Genomic DNA, 24,857 nt, shown 5'->3' on the forward strand with positions numbered 1-24,857 from the left:
GTTAAAATGTTGGCCCTTTTCTGCCAGCAAAGGATTTTTTTTTCTTTTTCTTTTAACTATACACATTGGGTTAATCCTAAGGAGTCAGTTCCACTGGCATCAATGATGTTGCACTAGTAGAAGCCCACTTCCAAACTATGTGCAATGGAAAAATCTAACTGAAGTTTGGCTTGTAGACCTTACCTTTACAAAGCACATAGCACTACAAACCATCAGTGAGGGTGTTTCGGGAAAGATTGGACAACCACATGTTGGGGATTACATGAGCAGAGATGGCTGAACCCAGGGGTCAGATTAAATGGCCTGGAATCCCCCTTTTGACCTTTTTTCTATGTTTCTGTGTTTTTCTATGTTTCTGCAATAGCTAAATGAAACAGAGTTCTGCTAGCACGGCAATTTCCTCTGCTAACAGTATTTAGGCCTGAACAATTCTTTGACCAAAGTCCCCTTCCCAGAACTACTGACACGATGCCTACATTCAGTTAAACAATATACGATCAAAGGTCATTTTAGGACCAAAAACTATAAAACCTGATGTGAGTGTTCACTTTACTGCAATGTAAGTTCATTGTTTCACCACCTATTGACTCCATTAAAAGGGAACTGGTTCCCCAAACGTTCATTGTCTTTATAACTTCTATTACGCAACTATGCCTACAAAATCCTTTAAGAACCATCTATCTAAATCATGCTTATTTGTCTTAATTATTTACATCCACATACCATTCTTTTTCCAAGGTCTGTGGAGTATCATTCTGAAAAATCTCAAGGCCAACAACCTTGAAATTATTACACTGAGATACTGATTTGCTCAAGATCACGAACTCCAAAGATACAAACAGATATAACCAGTGCTTTTTTTGTCACAGAACACACCAGAACAGGGTTCTGGCACCTTTTTTCAACAGATTTTCCAAGTTTTAAAAGTAACTTTTGAAAATTTGATGTTTGGTCCACATGGATTTGAATCGCCCTGTCAAGCATAGCAGGTTGGCGGCAAAATCATTAAAACAGTGCATGTGGGCTGCTTGTGTGTCGAATCCGATGCATGCGTACTTTGTCCGCGCTGGTTGTGATGGTGCTGCTCGGCTTGTGATTGGTCGTGCGCTGAGTGCTTACTGCGGGCAGCAACCCTTGTGTTTCGTTACACAACTGACATTTGTGGGTGTGTGTACAGTGATTGTCTACGTGCGAAAGGTAAATAATTTCATGAGTTCTGGCACCGTTTTTCTTACAAAAAAAGCACTGGATATAACCCTGTTGCCAATGGTGACATTAGTTTGAGGAGCACTACTGTAGGCTCTGAGGGAACAATCCTAAGCGGGTGTTGGCAAAATCTAAGCAGTCTCCAGTCAGCCATGCTGACAGGGTAATGCTGGGAAAATGTGACTTTTTCCTGTCTAAGCACACATAGGCTTGGGCCTTCAGGTATTCCCAATAACTTTTCAAGATCCAGGAACAAGCTATATAGCACCTTGGCTTCAATAGCTTTTCTAAAGAAGCAAGCGGTTATATCAGCCTCTCTAAGAACACCATCTCCAATGCTTCTGCCTGGACCAGTCCCATTCGAACTTGGCTGCTGCCATTTCACAAAATAAGACCACTCTCTTCCACCCCTACAACTCTATGGAAAAAAACAACAGGCACCAATTAAAGAACTAGTGGGTAGGGTCGAGCCCTCAGCAATTTAGACCACAGGCCTATACCCACTTTTGCACAAGCTTAGAATCATAGCAGAGTTGGAAGGGGCCAAGAAGGCCACCGGGTCCAACTCCCTGCTGATGCAGGACACCAAGTTACACCATCTGACTCATATGACTGTCCAGTTTCCACCTGAATGCCTCTGGTGTGGGAGAGCACAGGACGCCTTACTGGTTCTACTGTCATGTTTCTCTTTTAGGAATTTTTTGATATCTAGTCTGAATATGGTTTGCCGCAACTTGAATTCATTGTTCCATGCCCTACAGTCTGGAATGAGGAAGAAAGATCCTGTCCTTCCTCTTTGTGGCAGCCTTTCAGGTACTCATAAAAGTGCTACACTATCCCCCCTCAGGCTTCTCAAGGCTAAACATGCCCAGATCTCTCAGTCTCTCCTCATAGGGCAGTGTTTGCATCATCTTTGTTGCCCTCCTTTGAACTCTATTTTTTTCTGCATCTTTCTTAAACTTTGGTGCCCTGAATTGGACACAGTATTCTAGATGAGGTCTTACTAGTGAGGAGTATAGGGGAACTACTACTATTCATGATTTGGAAGTGATACTTCTAGTAACGCATCCCAAAATAGCATTTGCCCTTTTAGCAGCTACATCATGTTATTGGCTCATATTTAGCTTGTTGTCCACAACCAAGATCTTCGTTTTTTGCAGTACCGGTGAGCCAAGTATTCCCCACCTTGTATCAATGCATTTGGTTTGTTTTTCTTAGGTAGAAGACTTGGCCTTTCCTCTTCTGAATTCCATTCTCTTGCTTTCAGCCGGGAGTTCTAGCTTATCTAGATCACCCTAGGTCTTCTGTCTTCCAAGGGGGTTGGCTATTCCACCCAGTTTTGTGTTATCTGCAAATTTAATTATCGTTTCTCGTATTCCTTGGTCTAGATCATTATTAAATATGTTGGAGTGCAGTGGGCCCAGGTCTGAACCCTGTGGCACCCCCTAATTACCTCTGTCCAGTTTGAGAAGCTGCCCTTGAGCACTCATCGAGTAAAAGGTTTACCTCTCCATCGACACTAGACTATCCCATAGATGTAAACTAAATATATTTAAGTGATACCTATCCAAGTGTGCAATCCTATGCATGTTTAGACAAACAGGAATCCTACAACTCCCAGCATTCCCCAACCAGGATGGCTTTGGGGGAACGGTGGGAGTTGTAGAACTTATTTTCTTTTAAAACATAAATAAGATTGTGCCCAAATAACTCGATCTTGTACATGTGTGCTCTGAAATCCCACTGAGTGAATTGGAATCTCTTTTTAGGTAAGTAAATATAAAGAACGCATGTACATCTGAGGAACATTGCAACTCTCACAAAAAGGCCCACCCTACTTCCCACCACGCAGGAGCGAGGCTCCAACTTGCAACTCTAGGGAAAAAGGGGCAGCTTTCCCCAAAGCAAGCCGAACCCCACCCCTGGGTCCTTCAGGGCGAACAAGCCTCTCCCCCTCACCATTGTATTCCGTGCCTAGCTGGCCGCCGCGCCTAAAAGATCGGCCTTGGGAGACTCGGGCTCTTGCCAGGCTAGGAGAGACCGGGCATGACGTCTTCTACCCTTGCCAATCAGGCATTCTGAACAGACAGCATCAATGAATGAGGACCCCATCGCAACCCTGCCCGGTCCGTCTTTCTCGCGCGCGCGCGCGCTCCGCCTTCTCGCTCTCTCTTCCCCCCCGTATCTCGGTGCAGAGGTAGCAGGAGGCGCGGTGCCAGTGACGGGGCTGGAGTGGGCAGAGGCCGCCTTCCCCCCACAGCAAGAGTGCACTTAGCCATTCCCTTGTCCCTCCCGGGATACTCAATTCCGTTCAGACACACACGCGCGCGCACGCTTCTCACACGGTGAGGAGGGGAGTAGGGGGGGAAAGCAGGATCGGGAGAAAGCAGGGGTGGTTCTTAGATGACCGTTGGAGAAGGGAGTGGGGGGAAGAGAAAAGAATGGGGGAATAGCGCTGCGGCGGGGCTGCCAGTCACGTGGTCGCCGAGCACGCGCCCGCGCGCGAGGTTTTGCCGGCGGACCTTACGAATCTTAATCGGGTTGCCTGGAATCGTTGGGCGCGCGCTGACAGGTGCGGTCTGAGGCACGCGTTCGAAGAAGGGCGGGGGGACAGAGGGGATGAGTGCGGGGCGTGGGAAAATCAAGGACGTGAAGGAATAGCAATTCCTTCCCTCTGCCAGCTCCGCGTTGTGTCCCCTCTGGCGGCCCGTCAGTTCATCCGCTCTGCTTCCTCTTTCTTCCCACCCACCCGCTCCCCCTCCCTTTCCTCCTCCTCTCCGAATCCCGTAACGCGTTGTTCTCTCTTCAGTAAGCGATGCCCTCGGCCACCAGCAGCGCGATGGCGAGTAGTGGCAGCAAAGCGGGAAACGAAGCTGCGGCATCGGCGGCCCCTTCTCAGGCGGCGGCGGCGGCGGCGGTTCCGGGAGGTAGTACGAGTTCGGTGCAGACTGAGGCTATGAAGCAGATTTTGGGGGTCATCGACAAGAAGCTGCGCAACCTGGAGAAGAAAAAGGTGTGGAGACGCCGCTTTTCCCTTCCCTTCTTTCCATTTGGCGCTTGTGGACGAATGCTGGGCCGCAGGCCCAGAAATAGAGACGGGCACCAAGTGTCCTTAAACTGGGTGGCTCCCGAAACGTCACAGAGTGTGGGGAAATCCCTTTCCCTGAGGACACCTTTCGCGTGCCCCTCCCGGCCTCCGCCTTTTGTTTTCGAGGCCGAAGTGGGGGAGGGGAGACGGCGGCATGGCCCTTTTCCTTTGTTCTCTGGGCCCGGACGAGCGTCTTCCGCGTCGTTTGGCCCTGGAGGCTTTCCTTCCTCCCAGCCTTTCCACCCGTCCCGCAGCGGGGCTCGATTGCAGCTCCTTACGAGCGATCCGCTCTCGCCTCTCTCAGCCTGTCTCTGCCTTGCACATGGAGCCGGCCAGGATCCAACATGGCGGCGGCGAAAGGCAGCGGCTTTTCTGCCAGGGAGGGAGTCTCATTGTGTGATCGGCTGCTGCACAAAGGCCCGGCTGCCTGCCTTCCTACTGGAGACGCAGAGCTTTCGCTCTGTTTCTGTGCGCTATCCCCACTTCAACCCACCCTTTTTAGTTACTATGCCCAGTAGTAGACAGGAAAAGACAGCCGCGCTGCCCCGGGTGAACAGGCATATTAATTACCTTCGGCGTATATAACGCTTCCGATAGTTTAGTGGACGCTTCAGATTGGATATGGGGAACTTCAGACTTATTTGTGGAAAAAAGCAGCAATAGGTGCCAGGAAAAAGTGTGTTACATCAAGAATAGTTTGTGTATGGTGTTTTTGAAGGAGTTGCTATTAAATGCCACGTTTGGGGTTGCAGTTACAGGCTTCTATTTACGAACCAGGAATACACAGGGAATTGTTCTCAACTCAGCATGCATGGAATCTAACTTTATAACAATTCTAATGATTTTGTGAAAGCTTGATTAGTATTGGGCCTTGACAGCTATACTGACACTGCCAGAAAAACTTTTCATGCTGGAGAGTTTTACTTCTCTCAGTGGTGACTCTGCTGAAAACTGCATATAAATAAAATGAAAAGTATGCTTTCAATCCAGAATTCCTTTCTAAGAGATGGAAGAGTTTTCTGTCCACAGATGTCTTCTGATTCAGTGGAGATATCTTGTTGGTGGAATGGAGGAAGGGACAATCTTTATTGATGCTTTCTTTCACCTGTATTTCCTTATTCCTGTCTCCATGTGCTGTGAGTAGTTGGAAGACCTTTGAACAGTGAGAGAGATTGTTGAGGGCTCCAGAGGGATGGGGTGAGGGATCAGCGAAAATTGCATCACCTCTCTTTCTGCTATTGGGAACATTCTGAAGTAAACTTCCCTTGGGGAATTCTTTCACTTAAGGAAAAATAGCTAGATCTAGCCTTATGAAAGCTTGCATTGGCATGGCATACGATTACTGTCCATAGAATCATGTAGATTGCTGCATGTTGAGTATACTTTGTTTGACCATCGGTGTTGCAATGTAAAAAGTTTGGGCTGAAGTATTCTAGTTAACATGCTTGATATAATGCTTACTGAAATTGGAATTTGGTATCAACCTCTTAATTTTCATATTTATTCCCTGCCATTTCTTTGTATCCCAAATGTCTGTACTGTCTTACATTGTGGTGAGAGGTGAGTGGATTGTCAACGAGGGTGCTCTTGCACCAGCCCTGTTCAGACTTAGTGACAGGGATATGCCATGAGTGTGAGGTACTTCCAGTTTCTGGCAGTAACCTATGAATATTACATTTGTAGGTGGTTGCTGTGAAATCTGAGTCCAAGCTCTTCATATTGTTTGTGGGCTAAACAGTTCCAAGTGAATGCAACTGAATTTGCTTGATCTTGATAATAAAGTATATAAGCAAAACCATGTTTAGGCTCAGATACTAAAAGTTAAACTTTAAAAGTTGAATATTTTCTCAATATGTTTCAAGAGACACTTTACCTTTTAAAATGTAATTTTCTTCTTTTATTGCTTTGCACAGCAAACTTTAGTTTTTGTACCTGACTAATTCAGTTTTATTGTGAACAAATACATAAAAGTTCAAAATTGCTACAGATTTGTAGATGTATAGATTATTCTTTGTTATAGATGTGATCTTGCAGACCCTGCTTTTCAGCATAGTATTTGGTGGAATTTTCAGTAGTTCTAAAAATTGCAGTTACGGTAAGCAGTGCATGGAAATAGCCAAAATAATATCAAGATTGGCTCAATTAATGCTTAGGAAATTAGAAGTTAAATACCGTATTTTTCGCTTTATAAGACGCGCTTGACCATAAGACGCACCTAGTTTTTAGAGGAGGAAAACAAGAAAAAAAATTCTGATCAAATGGGCACATAATCACAGGCACATTCCCCATCACTTCCCCATGGGCTGCACATCTGACAGACTTACTGCACACACATATTCACTCTATAAGACGCACAGACATTTCCCCTTACTTTTGAGGGGGGGAAAAGTGCGTCTTATAGAGCAAAAAGTACGGTATATGTGGTGGGAAACTGAATATGTCTCTATGCTCAAATCAGCCCTGCTAAATTTTTCCAGTTTTACTGCCCCTCTGCAGCCCCTATTCTGCCTAATCTGTTCCAGAGCTCCCTTTACATGCAGGATCAGCTTTGGCATGTGTCTGTACAAGAGGTCTATAGTGAGGCCAAGAGAACAGTCAGGGTCTGTGAATGGAGCTACAGGTCTGTTGCTTGATGAAAGCCGTAATGCTAATTAGATATGTTAAGAGTTGAACCTGAACAAAAGGTCTAAATTTTCTATTTCCTCTTGGTAACTGTGGGCTGGTTTGAATGTGATGAGTTCAGCATTGAAATATAAGGAGTAGCCTGCCCACTTGCATATTCCCACGTCACTTTCTGGCATAGCTGTGAGGAGGTGATTTTGAAAACTAGCTTATTGTGTCTGGAACTTGGACAGGCTCTGTTTAACTACCAGTAGTGGAAATTAACCAGCTTCAAGCCATAGTTTACAGAGTGGTTTCTTTTCACTTACAGTTAATCTCCTTGTAACTGTACTGTAGTAAGGAGGAGGGGTGAGATAACACATGCCTGGGTGAAGCTTGGACAACATGTTAATATGGGCTGAGATGGGAAATGTGGATATGTGCTGAGAAAATACTATCTTTAAAGATTGCATTTTCATGGGTGGGCATGTTCCTAGAGTGATGGAAATGCAGGTATCCTTGAAATAGCTTGAAAGGACTTGGTGTGAATTGTTTCATTAAATGCCAGGAAAGCGAAGATGACTATATTTTTATGACTTATTACACAAATACACTATTTAGAAATGATTAATAATTTGTATTACTTATCATTACTGGTGTAGAGTATATTTGATTGACCTGAGCAATGCCCACTTGATTGACCGGAACAAAACTTAGATTTAGCCTATCAGCTTTCTGTCAGCAGTTCCCCCAACTAAATTTCCAGATCGATAGCACAGGGTTTGTATGAATATACCAGCTCCCAGGATAGTCTCCATTGTGTAAGAAATGGCATATAGCTTAGTGATAATTATAAATAGTCCCTCAATGTAGGCACAGAACCATTTTTTAAAGGTAAAATCGTTTCATTGGCAATCTAACAAAGTAGAGTGGGGGTGGAGATTGAATCCAAACCACATCCTCCAAACAAATGGTTGTCATGATTTTAGCTCAGATCCTAGGTGAGACAGGGGAGCTACACAGTCAATACTTAGTTCTGCATAACATTCTCTCCAGGCAGGGATATTCTCATGGAAGCTTATTACAGTGTATATAAAACCTGCCCTCTCACAGGGGTATTGCTATGTGTTTTTTTACCATTGTTACTATGGATATACTAATTTTACATTGTAAATAAATATAGTTCAAAATATCCCTGAAGAGGAACAAGTACCTTGTTTTAATTAATTGCCAATTTTTTCCTGTGCAATCAGATATGACCAAAATTATAGATTCATTCGCTGAACACTTGGGATAGTTAGAAAATGTTATGTTACATTTCTGTTTAAAAATTTATAACTTATTGAGACAGACTACATTGATGCTAATAGGATTTGAACTAGGTACCAGTGTACTAGTTCTAGGTATGCTTGACTGTATCTGAACAAGTGAAAAAAGTATTTGTCAAAGTTACGCTGCTGTGAACACAGAAGTATTTCCCTGAAGTAGAGACTTCCTGTGCAAAAGTGCCAGTGTTCATTATTTAGTTAGGGATGAAAGTGGAATGTTTAGCCCAATGCTTTGCTATTATGTCTTCATGTTTTCAGTGTGTACCCTAAAATGTAGAATATAAACAAATATGCATGATCACCATAAGATCATGCAGGTATGCCTTTTATGAAGCCAGTATTAGCATTGGTCCTTCACTTTGTAGAGCAATGCAGATGCATATTTTGGGCACTATTACCATGTGCAGGATATGTTTACCTTTAGATCGCAAGAGATTGCAGCAATTAGTAAAATTACTAATATGTACTTAGTACATTTTGAGGGATTACATCAGAAAAACAATCAAGCTAAATCTGCCATGCTTGGAAGCCAACAAAACTGGGAAGGTAAAATCAATTGTGCTGTTAACATGATTTCATTCTAGGGTGAATTAAATTCTGACATTTATCCTCTAATTCAAAGGTGAAGAAGCAAATCTTTCATATGACAACATTACTGTTTTTATTGCATGGTATCCTTTCTTAGGCATGCCATTTTCTGCTTACCTAATCAACAGCTTGAGAGAGAGGCAGATGATAACCATCTCCATGCAACACTGATATAATGAATTTTACCTTACAAGTTTTGTTGGTTTCAAAACACTGGAGATTTTTCTAACTCTGCATCAAGTGATGCCCATGTAGTTTGGTATGAAAGCTAATTTTCTTCTGCTTAATAGACTGCTTCCTTCTTTGCATAAACATTTTATCTTAGTATATTTTATTAAAAATTACACATTTCTGCCCCCCTTCCCCCATAGCCAAGCTCTTTGGGCAGTTCATAACTGTCTCAGTAACACAGCTTTGAATCTACTTGAACTCTAATAATAATTTTAATAATTAATTTTGACTGAAAGGTATGAGAACAATAAAGAGCTAATTATGAACGTAATGTTAAAATTTATACTCAGGAATTTACATAAATATTTATACCCTATGTTTTCATGAATTATATCCAAGGATAATTTTAAAAATCAATAAAGCAAATAGAAGACAACAGCAAAAGTATCAAATGAAAAAAGTAGCAGAAAAATAACAGTAGGAGCAGTTGTGAGGACACACAATGTATAGTCTTGACTGATCAAAGACCTATCAGGAATGTTTCAATAAGTGACAAAAAGCTATCAATGAAGGTTGAGTTGCTCTAGAGAGAAAGTGTCACATTTTGAGGTGCCATTGAAAAAGCGCCTTCTCTTATTCTTGCAACTCAGAAAATGGTGGGACATGCAGGAAAGCCTCTCTGTATTCAAGTCTGCACAATTGTATAGGTTCTTAGAAGGAGCAGGTATTTTACCAAATGTCTTAAGAACATAAAAACAGCCACACTCATCTAACCCAGCTTTCTATCTACATAGTGTGAACTTCTGTACACCTCTATATGTCTTGATATTTTCTAAAATAAACCATTCCAGCTGTTGCAACCTTTCCTTGTAGGAGAGTTGCTCCAGCCTCTTGATCATTTTAGTTCCCCTCTTCTGAACTTTTTCCAACAATACAGTATTCTTTCCTAGCTACAGTGCCCAGAATGGTACACAGTATTCAGAACTATAGAGAGTATTCTAAGTGTGGTTGCACCATAACTTGTACAATATTATTACAAGTATAATAAACTTGTATGATATTGGCAGTTTTGTTTTCAGTCCTTAATTATGCCTAACATGGATTTTTTTTCACAACTGCAACATACCAGGTTGATGTTTTATCAAATTGTTTATCACAACCCCAAAGTCTCTTTTTTGGTCAGTTACCTCTAGCTCAGATTCCATCAATTAATACTTGAAGCAGCGGGGATTCATTCATTCATTCATGTGGCCCACAATAGCTCTGGTTGGTTGGGGATTTAACATCGGCTTGTGTCTGAAAATGAACTGAAAGTTGGTGCAAATATAACAAGGCAGTGACATCCAAATAATTCTGGTTAAGAGTCTGTCTCTTTCTGTACCAGCTGAGGTTTCTAGAAACTGACAGTTCCCTACTTTGAAAGGCTGCAACTTTGTGCAGTAGTTCATTTTGACTATAATAAAGGCATGGATCACTGGGGCCATCTGTATGAATACATGTATTTGGTGCATTTGTCTAAGTTGGGCAAAGGCATTCCTGACTGCAGCTGACACCTTGGTACCCAGGCTGAAGAAGTAACCTAGACTACAAGCTTGAGTCTTCAGGTGGAGTGCAAAGCCATGCAAACAGAATTACTTTCTAATAGAAGAACCATTATGCTGACCAGGAACACTTTTGCCTGTCTGGCTTAGGTTTCATTTTGTTCATCTTCATTCAGCCCATTACTGACTCCAGACACCAGTTCAGAAACTCAATAGCTGGTGTAGAATCAAATGACACGAAAGGGAGCTAGGTGTCTTCAGTATACTGATGGAACCACACTGTAAATTGCCAAATGCTGTCAGCTTTCTATATATATGAAGGCTTTCCATAATTTTTCTAAGGGTTATGAGAAAATGAAAGTGCACCTAGCTGCTTGTGAGTGGCAATAAGTTGTTGTGTTCCTGTGTGCAATGATTTAAAGAATTATGAATGTATTTCTTTAAATGTTGGTAAGTTTCAGAAGAGCCAAGGGGGGCAAAAGAGAGGGTGAGTGAGTGCGATGATTGGCTGGTGCCTGAGAAGAGTGTGTGGGTGTGGGGGGAGAGAAATAGATACTTGTCAGTCAGCAGTTAACAGAGTTGTGGTCTGTCAGCAGTCTACAGAACCTGAAGAAGCAACTTTCTCATTAGAATATCATATAGTGCTGTGAAAAGCACCTAAGATTCAAAAGGAAAGAGAAGGAAGTAGAATGCAAAGGCATTCCTGACTGCAGCTCTCCTGACTAGGGAGAGGCAAAACCTAATATTGTCAAGTATTACAAGGGTGTGAGAGATAAAAGCTGACAGACACCTGAGTGCAGGAAGGAAAGATTGATCTGAGATAAATAGAATACAGACTGGTCAAAGAACATTCAAAAGAGAAAGGATCTGAGAGTGAGGAGTGATTGCGAAGGGAAAGAGTGAAATACCTCAGCCAGAAGTTAATATATAGTTTTATTTGCTAAGGAAATAAGTGGTGGAGCAGTGGTTTAAACTGCTGTGCTTCTGGACTGGTTGATCAAAAGGTCACTGGTTTGAATCTGCACAACTGGTTGCATCCCCGTTGCTCCATCCCAGCTCTTGCCAACCTCGCAGTTCGAAAGCATGCAAATGCAAGTAGATAAAAAGGTACCACTTTGGTGGGAAGGTAACAGTGTTCCGTGCACTTCGGTGTTTAGTCATGCCGGCCACATGACCACGGAGACTGTCTGCGGACAAACGCTGGCTCCCCCGGCTAGGAAACGGAGATGAGCACCGCCCCTGAGAGTCAGGCATGACTGGACTTTAATGTCATGGGGAAACCTTTACCTTTACCTTTTAAGTTACTGGGCATATTGAAACCAATACACTTATTGTACAAATAAAGTTTTATTTTATTTATTGTTAACTCAGAGTCATAGTCTGTTTGAATGCCAGTGTCTCATCCTCAGGGCCACATAGTCCAACAAAGGAACCTTATAGCTTGGGCACAATGTTGAGGAACAGGTGAATTAATAAGATTGGAATTAAATTCCTGGTGGCAGCAATACTTACTGAGAAGAGAGGACAGGTGTAAGATTGATGACCTCCCTTATTCTATGTGGAATTAGTAAGTTTGGAATTAAATTCCTGGTGGCAACAATACATACCGAGAGATTGAGAGGGAAATATCAAGATGGTTAAAGACACAATATCTACATAAATTATAGGAGAGTACTTGTGACCCCGTGAATTAGAAATGTGATCAGCCAGTACCTGGATTCATCCATAGGGTGTGCAGTAGGATAATAAAGCAAGCATACAGCCAAAGTTGTATTCTTGAGTTTGTGTAAATAGAACATCCACAATTTTCCAACAGTAATTCAGAGATCTTGCTACAGTTTTACATGCTTTGCCTGTTCTCCCACAAATTTTGTATTTGCAGTGAGCTAGTTATGTATACTGATACATAACCTAGTGACTGCTGTGCAGTAGACACAAACACACATACACACACCCCTATGCATAGTTTATCTCTGACCACAGGATGGCAATAAAACAGTGTACTAATACTCAGGATACAATACTCAGGGACAGAAAAAGGGCCTGCAACTTCTAGCTACTTACAGCATGCCATGGCCAGCCATGCTAACCAGGCTAAGCTGGAAACTATAGAATATTTTTCTGTCTAAACATGTATATGGATGGGCCCTTAATAGCACTTAACCACAATTGTGCTCATAAGCAGTGGCTTTGTATATTACGTATTTAAAGTAGTTGGCTAAGATTTGTAGACCTCTGCTGCATGCCCAGTATTTGTTTTTAACTGAGTGACAGACATGTGCTATATTACAAACTGCTTTTGAATATTTTTTTAAATACATTTACCTTATGGCATGTTGTGGGGAGAGAAGAGAGCTCTCATTCAGGAAGCAGGAGTCCAAAGCTTTATTGTGGAGAATTAATTTTGTGGACTTTCAGAATCAGACCCATAATAACTGGAAAAAGATTTACATTTCTTACCTTTAGTACTTCTGGACTGTAGTAAAATTGAATCTGGCATCTAAGGAATGGATAAGCTACAAATTGCTAACCATGAAAGCTTTTAGATAATTTTAATCAGGTATTCCTGGTAATTGATTCATAGGTCATCACCCATTGTGTGCCCGTTTGGTGGCTTGCTGGGGCCAGAATTTTAGTTTGGGCTAGACTAGGGGATAAGGGCTTTGATTTTAGTATAACAATTTTGTGATGTATGTAGAAGTAGAGGGGAGGCTAGGAGCATGGCCATCAGGGTGGTGATAGGTAGGGGAAGATATTGCGGTGGGGGATTAACAGGTCCACATAGAAGAAGAGAGGTCAGCGATCTTACATCTGTCCTCTCTTGTCCCCCCCAGCCAAAGGGTTCCAGCTTAGGGGTACTGTTATTAAATGCCAGGTCAGTTCAAAATAAGATTTCCTTCATCCACACTCGTGGATGATGAGGCCAACCTGATGTGTATCACCAAGACCTGGGCGGGAGAAGTGGGCAGGGTTTTCCTCTCCCAGCTATGTCAGCCTGGGTACTCAATGCAGTACCAACATTGCTGATGTTGGGCCAGGGAGGGCCATGGTTTGTAAAGGCTCCCTCCCCCCAACTTCCTGTTTGCTTGGTTCCAGGTCTAGAGTGCTTATAGCTTATGTTGGGCCTCCAAGACAAGTTAGGGTTTCTGCTGGTCTCCTGCCTACCCTGCTGTCCAGCAGTCTCCCTGCCTGATCTGACAGAAAAGGTCTCAGACTTATTGTTGAGGACTCCCAGAACCTCAACCCTGGGGGACTTCAACATCTACACCAAGATCATGGTCACCATGAAAAACATCAGGCTGTCTGAATATATCACTGGCCCAGTGCATGAGAACAGGCACATTCTCAACCTGGTTTTCTTGATTGGGCAGGAAGATGGTGGTCTTGATGTGGAAGGGTTAGTATTGACCCTGTTGTCATGGTCAGACCACTTCCTGGTGAGGTTTAGACTATTGGTTCCTTTTTTCCTCTGCAAGGGTTAGGGACCTATTAAGATGGTCTGCCTTCAGAGACTAATGGATGGTGTCTGGTTGATATGATTGGTGCTTCTGTTAAAGCCTAAGTCACCTTGTGGAATATGGAGGTGACTCTGTCAGTCTGACACGACTGCATCTAAGTGCATTCTCTGCCCCTGCAGAACCTGACCAGCTCCATGGTATACTTCTGAGCTTAGGGCAATGAAGCAAGAGGGGAGATGGCTAGAGAGTGGATGGAAGCGATCCTGCGATGAGTCTGACTGAACACAGCTTAGAGCTCATTATTGAGCCACTATTTTGCCACCTGTATTGCATCTTCACAGTGTTGTCTAGCTGAGTTTTTTTAAGTAGTATGGGATCTTTTACATCCTGGGCCAGTAAATTACATCCTTCAGGGGCTTGCTCTGCCAGATTTGCTCGCTGTTTTGAAGATAAGTCACTTGGATCCACTGTGAATTGGACTCCACAGCTGATCTAGTTCCTTTAAGTGGTGTGTCCAGAGTACCATTTAGTCCAGTTTTAATGGATGAATTTCAGTTATTGTGGCCTGATGATGCAGACATGATACTTAATTCTGTTCATCCTATCACCTGTTTATTCCATCCTTGTCCATTGTGGCTTATTAATAGATCAAGAAAGGGGGTGCGCACCTGGGTCCAGGAGGCAATCAAGACTTCTTTAAGAGAGGGAGCAGTTCTAGCTTCTTTAAAGGCAGCTATGGTAAGACCACTCCTGAAAAAGCTGAACCTGGATCCAGGTGATGTGATCATTTATAGACCATTAGCAAACATCCCCTTTCTGGACAAGGTGTTCAAGTGGTTGGTGGCCAAGCAGCACCAGGCACTCCTGGAGGAAACAGATTTATCTAGATCCATTTCAGTTGGGCCTCGGGCCTGGTTTCAGAGGGAGACTCGGATGGAGACTGCCTTGGTTGCCCTGTGATATGACCTTTGCAGGAATGAGGCAGGGGAGTGACATCCTGTTGATTCTCCTGGACCTTTCAGGAGCTTTGGACACCATCCACCATAGTGATTTTCTGGATAGGCTGATTGGGTTGGGAGTTGGGAGCCCTGCATTGTGGTGCTCCTGCTCCTGCCTGGCCTACGATATCCAGAAAGTGATGCTGTGGGATATTTGCTCTGTGTGATGGCATTTATGCCATGGAGTTCCTCAGGGCTCTAAACTACCCCTCATGCATTTATATGAAACTGCTGGGAGAGATCATCTGAAGGTTTGGGTTGAGATGTCAACAATAGGCTGAAGATACTCAGCTCTACTTCTCCTTTACATCAAATCCAAGTGAGGTGGTATCTGTTCTGAACCAGTGCTTGGGCTCAACAATGGAATGGATGAGTGCCAATAAACAAACTCCAGGAAAGATGGAGGAACTGTTGGTGGATGCATCTTCTGACAGGTTAGGAGCCTCCAATCTGTTCTAGATGGGATTACACTCCTCCTAAAGGATGGGGTCTGTAGCACCCTAAGGCTATTTCTCGAGTCTCAGGTAGATTCAGTGGCCAGGGGTGCACCTTCCTTCATGCCTGGACAGACAGAGCCTGGACAAAGTTACCTTGCCCTGGTAACATCCTGGTTGGACTGTTGATATGGGTGTCCTACTGTACTGTATTGTGTTTAAGATGTTTTCATGTATATAGACATGTTTTATACACGTATGAAAGGAAAATATATTCCTATAAGAAGTCAAACATTTGGCTTATTCATGGAAAATACAACACATATGATTTAAATAACAATTTGACTTAAATATAGAACTAGATTGCAATCCAGGGACTTGCCTGCATTGCATCTTGGGCTTTTCTGAAATGGAAACTAATTCACTGAAAATAGAATTAGTTGGAAAGAGGATAAATTTATTTGCAAGCTGTTTAAACATTTGAAGAAGCCTAGTATGTTAACCTAAAAGGAAGAGAACTAAGTGGTGGCCAAAAACATTTTTAATGTGTAAAACAAAGATTAATTTAAATATTCAGGTCCTAGGAAAATACTAAAGATTTGCAGCATTCCATAGCACAGCTAGAATGTTTGAAAGCCCCTTTTGTGGTAACTGTCGTCATGCTGATGGTGGATTTTATTTATTCCAATATTTATAGGCTTTCTTTCAAGGTAACCCTTTCCAAAGCAACTTGTGACCTTTTAAAGCAAAAATCCATAATATAATCTCTAAAAGCACATTCTGTATAGGGCATTAGTCCTGCAATCCTTTGCATGTCTTCTCAGAAGTAAATTCCATTAAAATTTCAGTGAACCTTACTATTATGTAAGTAGTAAGTTTAGATTATCGCTTTAAAACATCTGAAGATACAGTGGAAGTTAAAACAATGACTTGATTTGCACAGAATACTAACTCATTGTATAGTTTGTTGAATTCAGTGCTGTGATGTGTGAACATGGCTGTGCTAACTATGGTTTGGTAACCACAAACTAGAAAGAATCTTTGGTTTGTTGATTCCAGGTTGTTTAAACCATGGTTTGTTTTGTGTGAACTTACGGCCATGGGTTGCTTACTGGTACTTTTGCTAGTCTACAGTGCTTTGGGCCAGTCACAGACTCTCAGCCCAACCTACCTCACAGGGTTGTTGTGGGGATAAGATGGAGGAGGAGACATAAGCTGTCTCGAGCCCTTTGTAGGAAAAAGGCAGGATATAAATGGAAAAATAAATAAATAAATAAAATCTCTGCTTTCATGTACCCTTTGCTTGACCTAACGTTAGTGTTGACATCTGCCTAGTAACAAAAGCCAGGCAGATCTGTTCTCCCCCATCTATAACTCAGTGTTTCCAAGAACTAATGACTGAGTGGGGCACCTTTTTCTGAAACTGCAGATACCAAGCTACCTACTTCTCACCCCTTGGAGGTCAAAAACTTTAGACTTCCAGAGCTTACCTTAAACACATTTCTTCCTTTTGTAAGGTGTTTGCATGAACTATCTCCATGATGTGAAAGATTCATATTCTCTGAAAGAGATTTCCAGCACTTTGACTGGGTTTACAGGAAAAGAGCTTTTTTTTTTTCAGTGAGCTGTGAACAGCACCTGGGAATAACCTATTATTCTTCTATACCATGTGTGGAACAGACTTATGGTAAGCAGGCTGCTGACATGGTGAAGTCTTGCTAGTACTTCAGTACCACAAAGGCATTTGGGATATGAGAATTGAGTGGACAAGGTGACAGAGAAAAAACAATTCAGGGATCAAGAGAATAAATTGTATTTTCATCAATAGTCTGCCAGACAAGTCCTGAATAGGACAACAAACATTGTGTTGGCTTGAAGTTCTAGTTCTAATTCAGCCTATGGCTTGGATCCATATATAGGTGCATGCACTGTGGTTGGCAGAAGCAGACTTCTCTGCTTTGCAGTATGGAAAATGGTACATATGAAGGTGGGGAGGGAGCTGAATGCAGCAAGCTGTGGTATGAGGAGAGGTCAGTCTCTGAAAATCGGAACAGGCACATTCTGTGAGTGGAACATGAGTGAGTTCGTTGATGTAACTTTGCCAGGCTAGATACATGTTTAACACTTGATTGTATAGCTTATAACCTATGTAGAATCATAGAATAGTAGAGTTGGAAGGGGCCATGAAGGCCATTGGATCCAAACCCCGGCTGTTGCAGGACACCAAATTACACCATCCCATTCAGTATATATTTTTCTAATTTTTGTTACATTTTAAAGAATGCAAATGTCATCCTAGCAGTGTTCTGTTACAATAGGAATTTTAATAGTTAATAAATTCTACCTTTCTACTAAGTACGACGTTCTTTTGCCCATGTATAATGTCAGTTGGTTTCTCCATTTAGTGTGGACCATGAATAACTGGCCCTGTTTGTTTACAAAGCATATAATATAAATACTTTTACATGCATTGTGAAATATATTCTTTCATTACAGGGCAAACTCGATGATTATCAGGATCGAATGAACAAAGGAGAACGCCTTAACCAGGATCAGTTGGTAAATGTTTTGGCTGACATATTTTGGATTTTTAAAAATGAAGTATTGGTTATTTTAATTCTCGTGTTTCATTCTGTTCTAGTTGTTGCAGTCTTGTAAATAATGCAGCCTTTGATAACAGTGTTTCTCCATTAATTTTAGCAGAGGAACATTATAAATGGATATGTGCACATTTTCCTTTTATTTCCACTGTCCTTGGAAAAGAAAGGAAACTATTATCTACACATTGCTAAAAAATAGCATGCATGAAGATAGCCAATTGGAAGGAATCTTAAGGTTTTTTCCTAGATGCTGGAATGTTGAAGATGCATGAATGACTGGAAGACAGTAGTGATTCAGTCTTACAACATAAGCATTACTGCCAAATCTGGGCTGGAACTGATTTTGCGGTGATGTAGGTATGCTATAATGTGTTAAGAGAAGAGAGTGCTTCTTAATGGCTTTTAGTTGTTCACAACTAACTGGTGGGTATACATCACCTGTTTGGGTGGGAGTTTAGGGAATGAGTTTAATAACACTGCTTGCTGGTAGAAAAAGAGAAGCTTTTGAGATGTTTGTAGGTTGTTAAGAAATACTGTTGGCAGAGCTGCTGGGGATGTGCTGTTGGTTTGATTTCCTTTGAAGTCTGTTTCTCAATAATTTTGCATAAAAACATCATTGTTGCTAAATTAGTAGACAACTACAATATATTATCAAAATAACTAAAGACCAAAGTAAAAAACCAATATTATTTTTGAGGTTAAAGTAATGTAAAGTCTATCTTAGAGATTTCTAATATAGTTTATCTCACCCTTACCTCCAGGATGCTGTGTCCAAGTACCAAGAAGTCAGCAATAACCTGGAATTTGCTAAGGAACTACAGAGGAGTTTCATGGCATTGAGCCAGGATGTAAGTAAACATGGATGATTTAGTGCATATTAACCAGAAAAAAAGTTAAGGATTCTGTGAAACAGCAGAATACAGATTTAATAGTAAAGCAGATTTTAAAAAAATATTCTTCAGTACTTTAATCATGAGTTGAATAGCAAATATAATCCTGCATGTGGAAGGTGCAACCTGTGGGGCCATGGCCAGATGAGCATTCTGCCTTACCCACTTGCTATTTATATTTTGCACCCAAGTTTATTAGACAACCCAAGAATATCCCTTTTGGAATTGTTTACTGCATTGTCTGAACCTGGCACTCAGGGTTTTTGCAGGAGAAACAATGCAGAGTTTTATTGTTGTGTTAAAATTCTGGATTGTTTCTTTCTGAACAAGGTTCCAGGATAGATGGATGCAAAACAGAAGCCGTGCACATGAGTTAGTTAACCTGTGGTCAGTTGTGACATGTGACCTGAGTCTGTCTGCAGAAGCATTGGCCTGATTGATGTGTCACAGCAAACTATACCTACAGGGAACCAGAGTGTTACAGGAGGAACTGTATTATTGTAAAATAATACTGTAACTGTAAAAACCCATATTTTACTACGTTTTTATTGCATAGCTGTCCTGAGAGCCCTGGGCTAATGAATGGCATGTAAAAACTTAAATAAGTGGTAGGTCCAATAAATGCAATGAAACACGTCCTGTTGGATATTGTGAATTTAGACTAAAACTTACTTTCTGAAACACGTATGACTCCATTGGCTGTTTTCTTTCATTTGTAACATTCTGAGGTTTTGATGTACACATTAAGGACTGTCATTCTTGAGGAAGATCAAGGTGCTTGTGAAGCTCAGTCTTCATCTTTAATTTTCATTACTATTAACTGGACACTGATAAAAGACAGCTACTATTTTGGCAGTCAACAGTTAGCTAATATAAGTGGTGAAACAGCTAATCTTTATATGCTAACAACACAAATAATACTGTAAGATTGTGATCTGCATGTTTTGGGGTACATATGGAGCTTCATTCAGTGGCTTTGCTGTTTGAAACATTGAATTTGCTGTTTTTTTCTACAATTCAAATCGAGTGTGGGGAGCAACCTTGTGAAACCTTCCACTGTGAAATTTCATATGATGAGAACCTTTTCAGGAAGCATAGAAAACATCTGAAATCCTTCAGATATTGAGATGATTGTAGGATTTTTAAAAGTTTGCTTCTGAATCTTTTGCTTCTGAATCTTTTGTTACTGCAAAAACTTGAATTTTATACATTTATTAATAAAAATAAGTAACAATTTAAACTGGCCATAATTATTTGTTAATCAAGCTCCTTTTTAAACTAGATTCAGAAAACAATAAAGAAGACAGCTCGACGAGAACAATTAATGAGAGAAGAAGCGGAACAAAAACGTTTAAAAACAGTACTTGAATTGCAATATATTTTGGACAAGTTGGGTGATGATGAAGTGCGCAATGATCTAAAACAAGGAACAAATGGAGTGCCGGTATTAACAGAGGCAGAACTGTCAATGCTAGATGAATTTTACAAGCTAGTTGAACCGGAACGGGACATGAATGTGAGGTATTGTGATAGATTACACTGTCAAAATAATTCTGATAAGGTTGATAAAGCAATCTAATTAGTCCCTTTGCAGCATAAGAGTTTTGAGATATGTTATGCTTCCATTAATATTTTTGTTCAAGGTTGAGTGAACAATATGAACAAGCATCCATTCATCTGTGGGACTTACTGGAAGGAAAGGAAAAACCTGTATGTGGAACAACCTGTAAGTATGTTAACCTTCCTTAAGAACAGTGCTGAAGTGCAACTGTTAAGCTCTTATGTCAGACTGATTCTTTTACTTAGAATTTTCAGCATCTGTGGTTGTGTACTAGCTGGCAAAATGCTAATATATGGCATAGAATATTCTGTACTCATGCAGCCTTGCTCAGCACTTGATGGAAGGTAGTTTCTGCTTATTCATCAGCATTTTCTAGCTAATGGTGCTAGAATCAACACTGTTTTCCAGAAATTGGTTTAGGAAAAGTAATAGAAGTTTGATATGTCTTCCATTAAAGAAGAATAGTAATAGCTGGGAAAAAATCTTACAGCAAATACATTTTAAAAATCTGGATGATGAATCAGGATTGGTTTATTAAATCTCCATGTACAACCTACAGACACTGAACTACTAGTGTAATCGTATTTAGAAAGATCAGAATTACAATGAGAAAGGTGAGAAAGATTTTAAATATGTGACAAGAATATTAAAATAGCTGAAGGAAGAAATTATGGAGGCAAGATTACAATTGGAAGTAAAGAATTAAACCTGAAGTGACCATAACTGGTTTTCCATTTTTGGGAAAGGTAATTGAGTAAGTGGATGCTGATCAGCTCAGGCCCTAGTAGATGATGCTGGTGATCTGGATCCATTTCAGTTGGGGCCTGGTTTCAGGGTATAAACTCCCTTGATTGCCCTGCGGGATGACCTTTGCCAGGAGAAAGACAGGAGAATACACTCCATTAATTCTTCTAGACCTTTCATTGATTTTTGATATTGTTGACCATAGTATTTTTCTGGGGAACTTATCCTCTTACAGAAACAGTGAAGGGCAAACATTCAAATACCCTGAAATTGTCACATCAGCAGAAGATGTGTACACAAAATTATTATGGAAGAAACAGAATTTACATTCACAAGCTATTCACTTTAAGTTCATGTACAATTTTTGCAAGGTACAGACATTTGTGTATTGGACTAGTTGGATTAATCTGGAATAATTTTCACAGGACTTTTAAGTACTTTGTAAAAATAAGGAGTAATTAGAACATTTGATAAAATTAAGGAAAAGTGAAGCAGAAACATAAAAATATTTGACAGGTGAAACAGTTGAAAAACCTATTATTTACAGATAAAGTCCTAAGGGATGTTATTGAGCGCATCCTTCAGACAAGTTACTTTGACAGTACTCACAACCATCAGAATGGATTATGTGAAGAAGAGGAGGTAGCACCTGCACCTACAGTTGAAGATCCCGTGGCAGAAACTGGTAACTAAAAAGTATATTTGCTGCATAATCCTAAACAGTAGATTTGTGGGCATATTGAAATCTTAGAAACCAAAATTGAACTGAATATTTTATAGTTGGTCATATATATTACAATCATAGAACTGATTTTTAAACTATTAAATTTCATTATCTTTCCCCACAAAACATTTGGGTCAACAAACCAACCAAAACTGTAGGGTAAATGTGCTTAGATTGCACTGTTGTTGTTACAGCAAATGGTTTTATAAGTTTTACATTACTACTGTTTAACATTTTTATTTGGATATCTGAATTTTGCTTTCTGAAGATGCAAATCAAATTACTAAGCAATAATCTTACCAGTTCCATTTTCTGGATTGAAGTTGTTCTGGTGGCTTAAGATTCCACTTCATTTAATTAAAAAGTAGGTGGTTCTTTTATGAGTAAACACTGACATTGTTTATAGAATTGCAAGCAGTTTATTGAGTAAAATTATTTTCTCTATGGACTGAGGGATGGATATTAGAAGAAATTGTAATGTTTTAATGCAACATTATTTAAAGTAGTATATTTTCCTCATAGAGCCAGAACCAACAGAAGAATATACTGAACCCAGTGAAGTCGAATCAACAGAGGTACTGTTCAGTGGAAAGTTTGTATTCACCTTTTAAAAATTAATGCAGCTGTCTTACTGTTATACTCTCTTACTTTTATTTTAGTATGTAAACAGACAGTTCATGGCAGAGGCTCAGTTCAGCAGTAGTGAGAAGGAACAGGTAGATGAGTGGACAGTTGAAACTGTTGAGGTAAGGTGTTCTGTATGCTTAGGTAAAGTTGCAATCTCTTTTCATTCCCTAATAACTCGTACACAAATGTAATCTAAACAGGACTGGTTTTTTAAGAGGCTTGAGTGATCTGGTAGGATATCCTAATGAGAACAGATTTGAAAATAATGTTCTACTTTGTAAGCAAACAGATTCGAAGAACAATTTATAGTGAACTTTTCAGAAAAGCGGGATTTCAGAAGTAGGTTTAATGATAAAAAATACCTTTCCAGTGTTATACACTTTTATCCTTGGTTGTGAGCAACATGGTGTTTCATGTTGCATTTGAAAATTTCACAGGTAAATTTAATCACATTTCATTAGGTAGAACATAACTAAGAATAGGCTATCATGGCAAAAGAAAATGGCTTAGATCCAAAGGCAGTCTTGCATGACTAAAAGGCATTTCTGTTCTCACAACCTGCCTCTCAAATTCTGCCAGTTTTCCACGCTACTGTAGCTTGCTGTGCCAAATCTGACAGTGTTCTGGAGAGTCCTTTTAATCCATAGAAGGAATTCTTAAGTGGCATAAAGCTACACTGGGGAGTATGATCAAAAAATCCTTTCAACGTGAGAAGAATTATGCTTGTGTATCTTGAATCCGGTACTTGATCTTACATCATGTGATATCTAGGTGGAAGTTTTCTGCATTATCACTTCCTCCTATATTCAGTGAGCCTTCCAGCAAATGCAAAAGAGCTTAATAAATGTGTGTACATATATTTCAGAAATCCTATTATGGTTGTAGTATTGGAAACTTAGCATGGTCTTCTATTTATTAAAGTTTTCTATTTACTTGTTATCATTTTAATTAACAACTTGAAATAAACCTAGCCACTAGTTAGAAAACATGTTTTTTGGAATGCTTGAACACATTCAAACTAACCCTAAACCTAATCTAGAATAGAAACTAAGGTTTATAGTTTCAGCCACTGTTGTATTCAACCTTTGAAGAAAAGGTGTAACTGTTTGTTGCCTCACTGGAGTAGACTTCTAGCATTGTTAGTATAATAGCCAGAAAACAGAATTTGGGATGGAGTGTCTGTATACTTGGAAAAAAAACTGACATAGGTAGTTTGAGGCTCTCCATGATGAAATGTTGATTATTTTTTATAACAATTTCATGTTAACCTGATGTTGTATTAGCAATCTCCTGTGCATATCTGCATGTCCTGAAAGAGAAATGTGATGCTTGAATTTCTCAAGTCAGTACAATGGAGTTGTTGTTCTTTGTGATCAGTGTGCAGTCCCACATATGATTTTGTACAAGGGGCCATTCAGAACTTTATAGAGCCGTGTGAATGTTTTTGGCAAAAAACCTGCTTCAATCCTCAGTGCAGAAAAGTTAAATTTGAACAAAAACTGGACATCTTAACCATGCATGTTTTTTCACAGTCCCTTTTTTTTTAAAAAAAATGCATTTTAGGATAACCAAATTTTGAAGTTCAGTTTTGCACTATAGAAATTTCTGTCTTGCAAGGTAACCTAGGAATATTTTGCATAAAATAATAAACATTTGGCAATATTTGTTAAATACTACTTGGTTTCATACTACTAACATACAAAACATGGAACACAAGTCATATTTTTTAGATGCAATAGGCTTCTTTGTTGGTCTGATTCCTACAACCTCCCTTCATTCATTTGAAATTCAAGTGGCCCAGAGTTGATGAACACAGGTCATTTTACCAGATGTGTAATGCTAGGTACAGTGGAATGGACACCATCAAATAATAGTAAATTCTGTTGGGTTTTGCTTCTGTGAAAATCAGAAAAAGCTATAGAAGTGATGCAGCTTAAAAGGTGACTGGAATTATTGAGAAAGGTAGTATGGAAGGATTCAAATTGTAAATGTTTACCAAGGAAATGCCACATCTATTATTGTTTAAATGAGGCAATATCACATAGATATTATTTAACTTAGTAATAGTATTTGAGGATCTCATCTCCTTGCCCTCCAAACCCTGGTTAAACATACAAGCAAACCTGTAGGGTTATGTGCCAGCTTCTCTCTGTTAAGTTCTGTTTTGATCATTAGTATATAGATGAAAATCCAAACCATGGACAAATCAAATGTTGACGTTAAGTGTCAACAGATTGCTAGGTTTTAACGCCTTGGCTTTTGTTGCAGCCAGCATGTATTTCTTCACCTTTAGCTAAG

At 40.3% G+C, this 24,857-nt stretch overlaps 1 protein-coding gene across 5 annotated transcripts in view; it reads left to right on the forward strand.

Moving 5' to 3' along the window:
• The first annotated feature begins 3,367 nt into the window (after positions 1-3,367).
• Positions 3,368-24,857, forward strand: part of CAPRIN1 (cell cycle associated protein 1) — a 30,987-nt gene continuing 9,497 nt past the window's right edge. For 2 of the 5 annotated variants that reach the window (XM_044436894.1, XM_044436898.1), the window contains exons 1-9: positions 3,369-3,551; positions 4,016-4,219; positions 17,910-17,972; positions 18,775-18,861; positions 20,186-20,424; positions 20,547-20,629; positions 21,756-21,893; positions 22,455-22,507; positions 22,592-22,678. In XM_044436894.1, the coding sequence (XP_044292829.1) occupies positions 4,022-4,219; positions 17,910-17,972; positions 18,775-18,861; positions 20,186-20,424; positions 20,547-20,629; positions 21,756-21,893; positions 22,455-22,507; positions 22,592-22,678 (948 nt within the window). In that variant the 5' untranslated portion in view covers positions 3,369-3,551; positions 4,016-4,021. Of the gene's footprint in view, positions 3,552-3,718; positions 3,779-4,015; positions 4,220-17,909; positions 17,973-18,774; positions 18,862-20,185; positions 20,425-20,546; positions 20,630-21,755; positions 21,894-22,454; positions 22,508-22,591; positions 22,679-24,857 lie in introns of those variants that run through there. The other 3 variants (XM_044436897.1, XM_044436895.1, XM_044436896.1) reach the window with 3 other exon arrangements.

The sequence above is a fragment of the Varanus komodoensis genome, unplaced genomic scaffold (genome assembly GCF_004798865.1).
Source record: "Varanus komodoensis strain SLA01 unplaced genomic scaffold, ASM479886v1 scaffold3, whole genome shotgun sequence".
In the NCBI taxonomy this organism is placed as follows: Eukaryota; Metazoa; Chordata; class Lepidosauria; order Squamata; family Varanidae; genus Varanus; species Varanus komodoensis.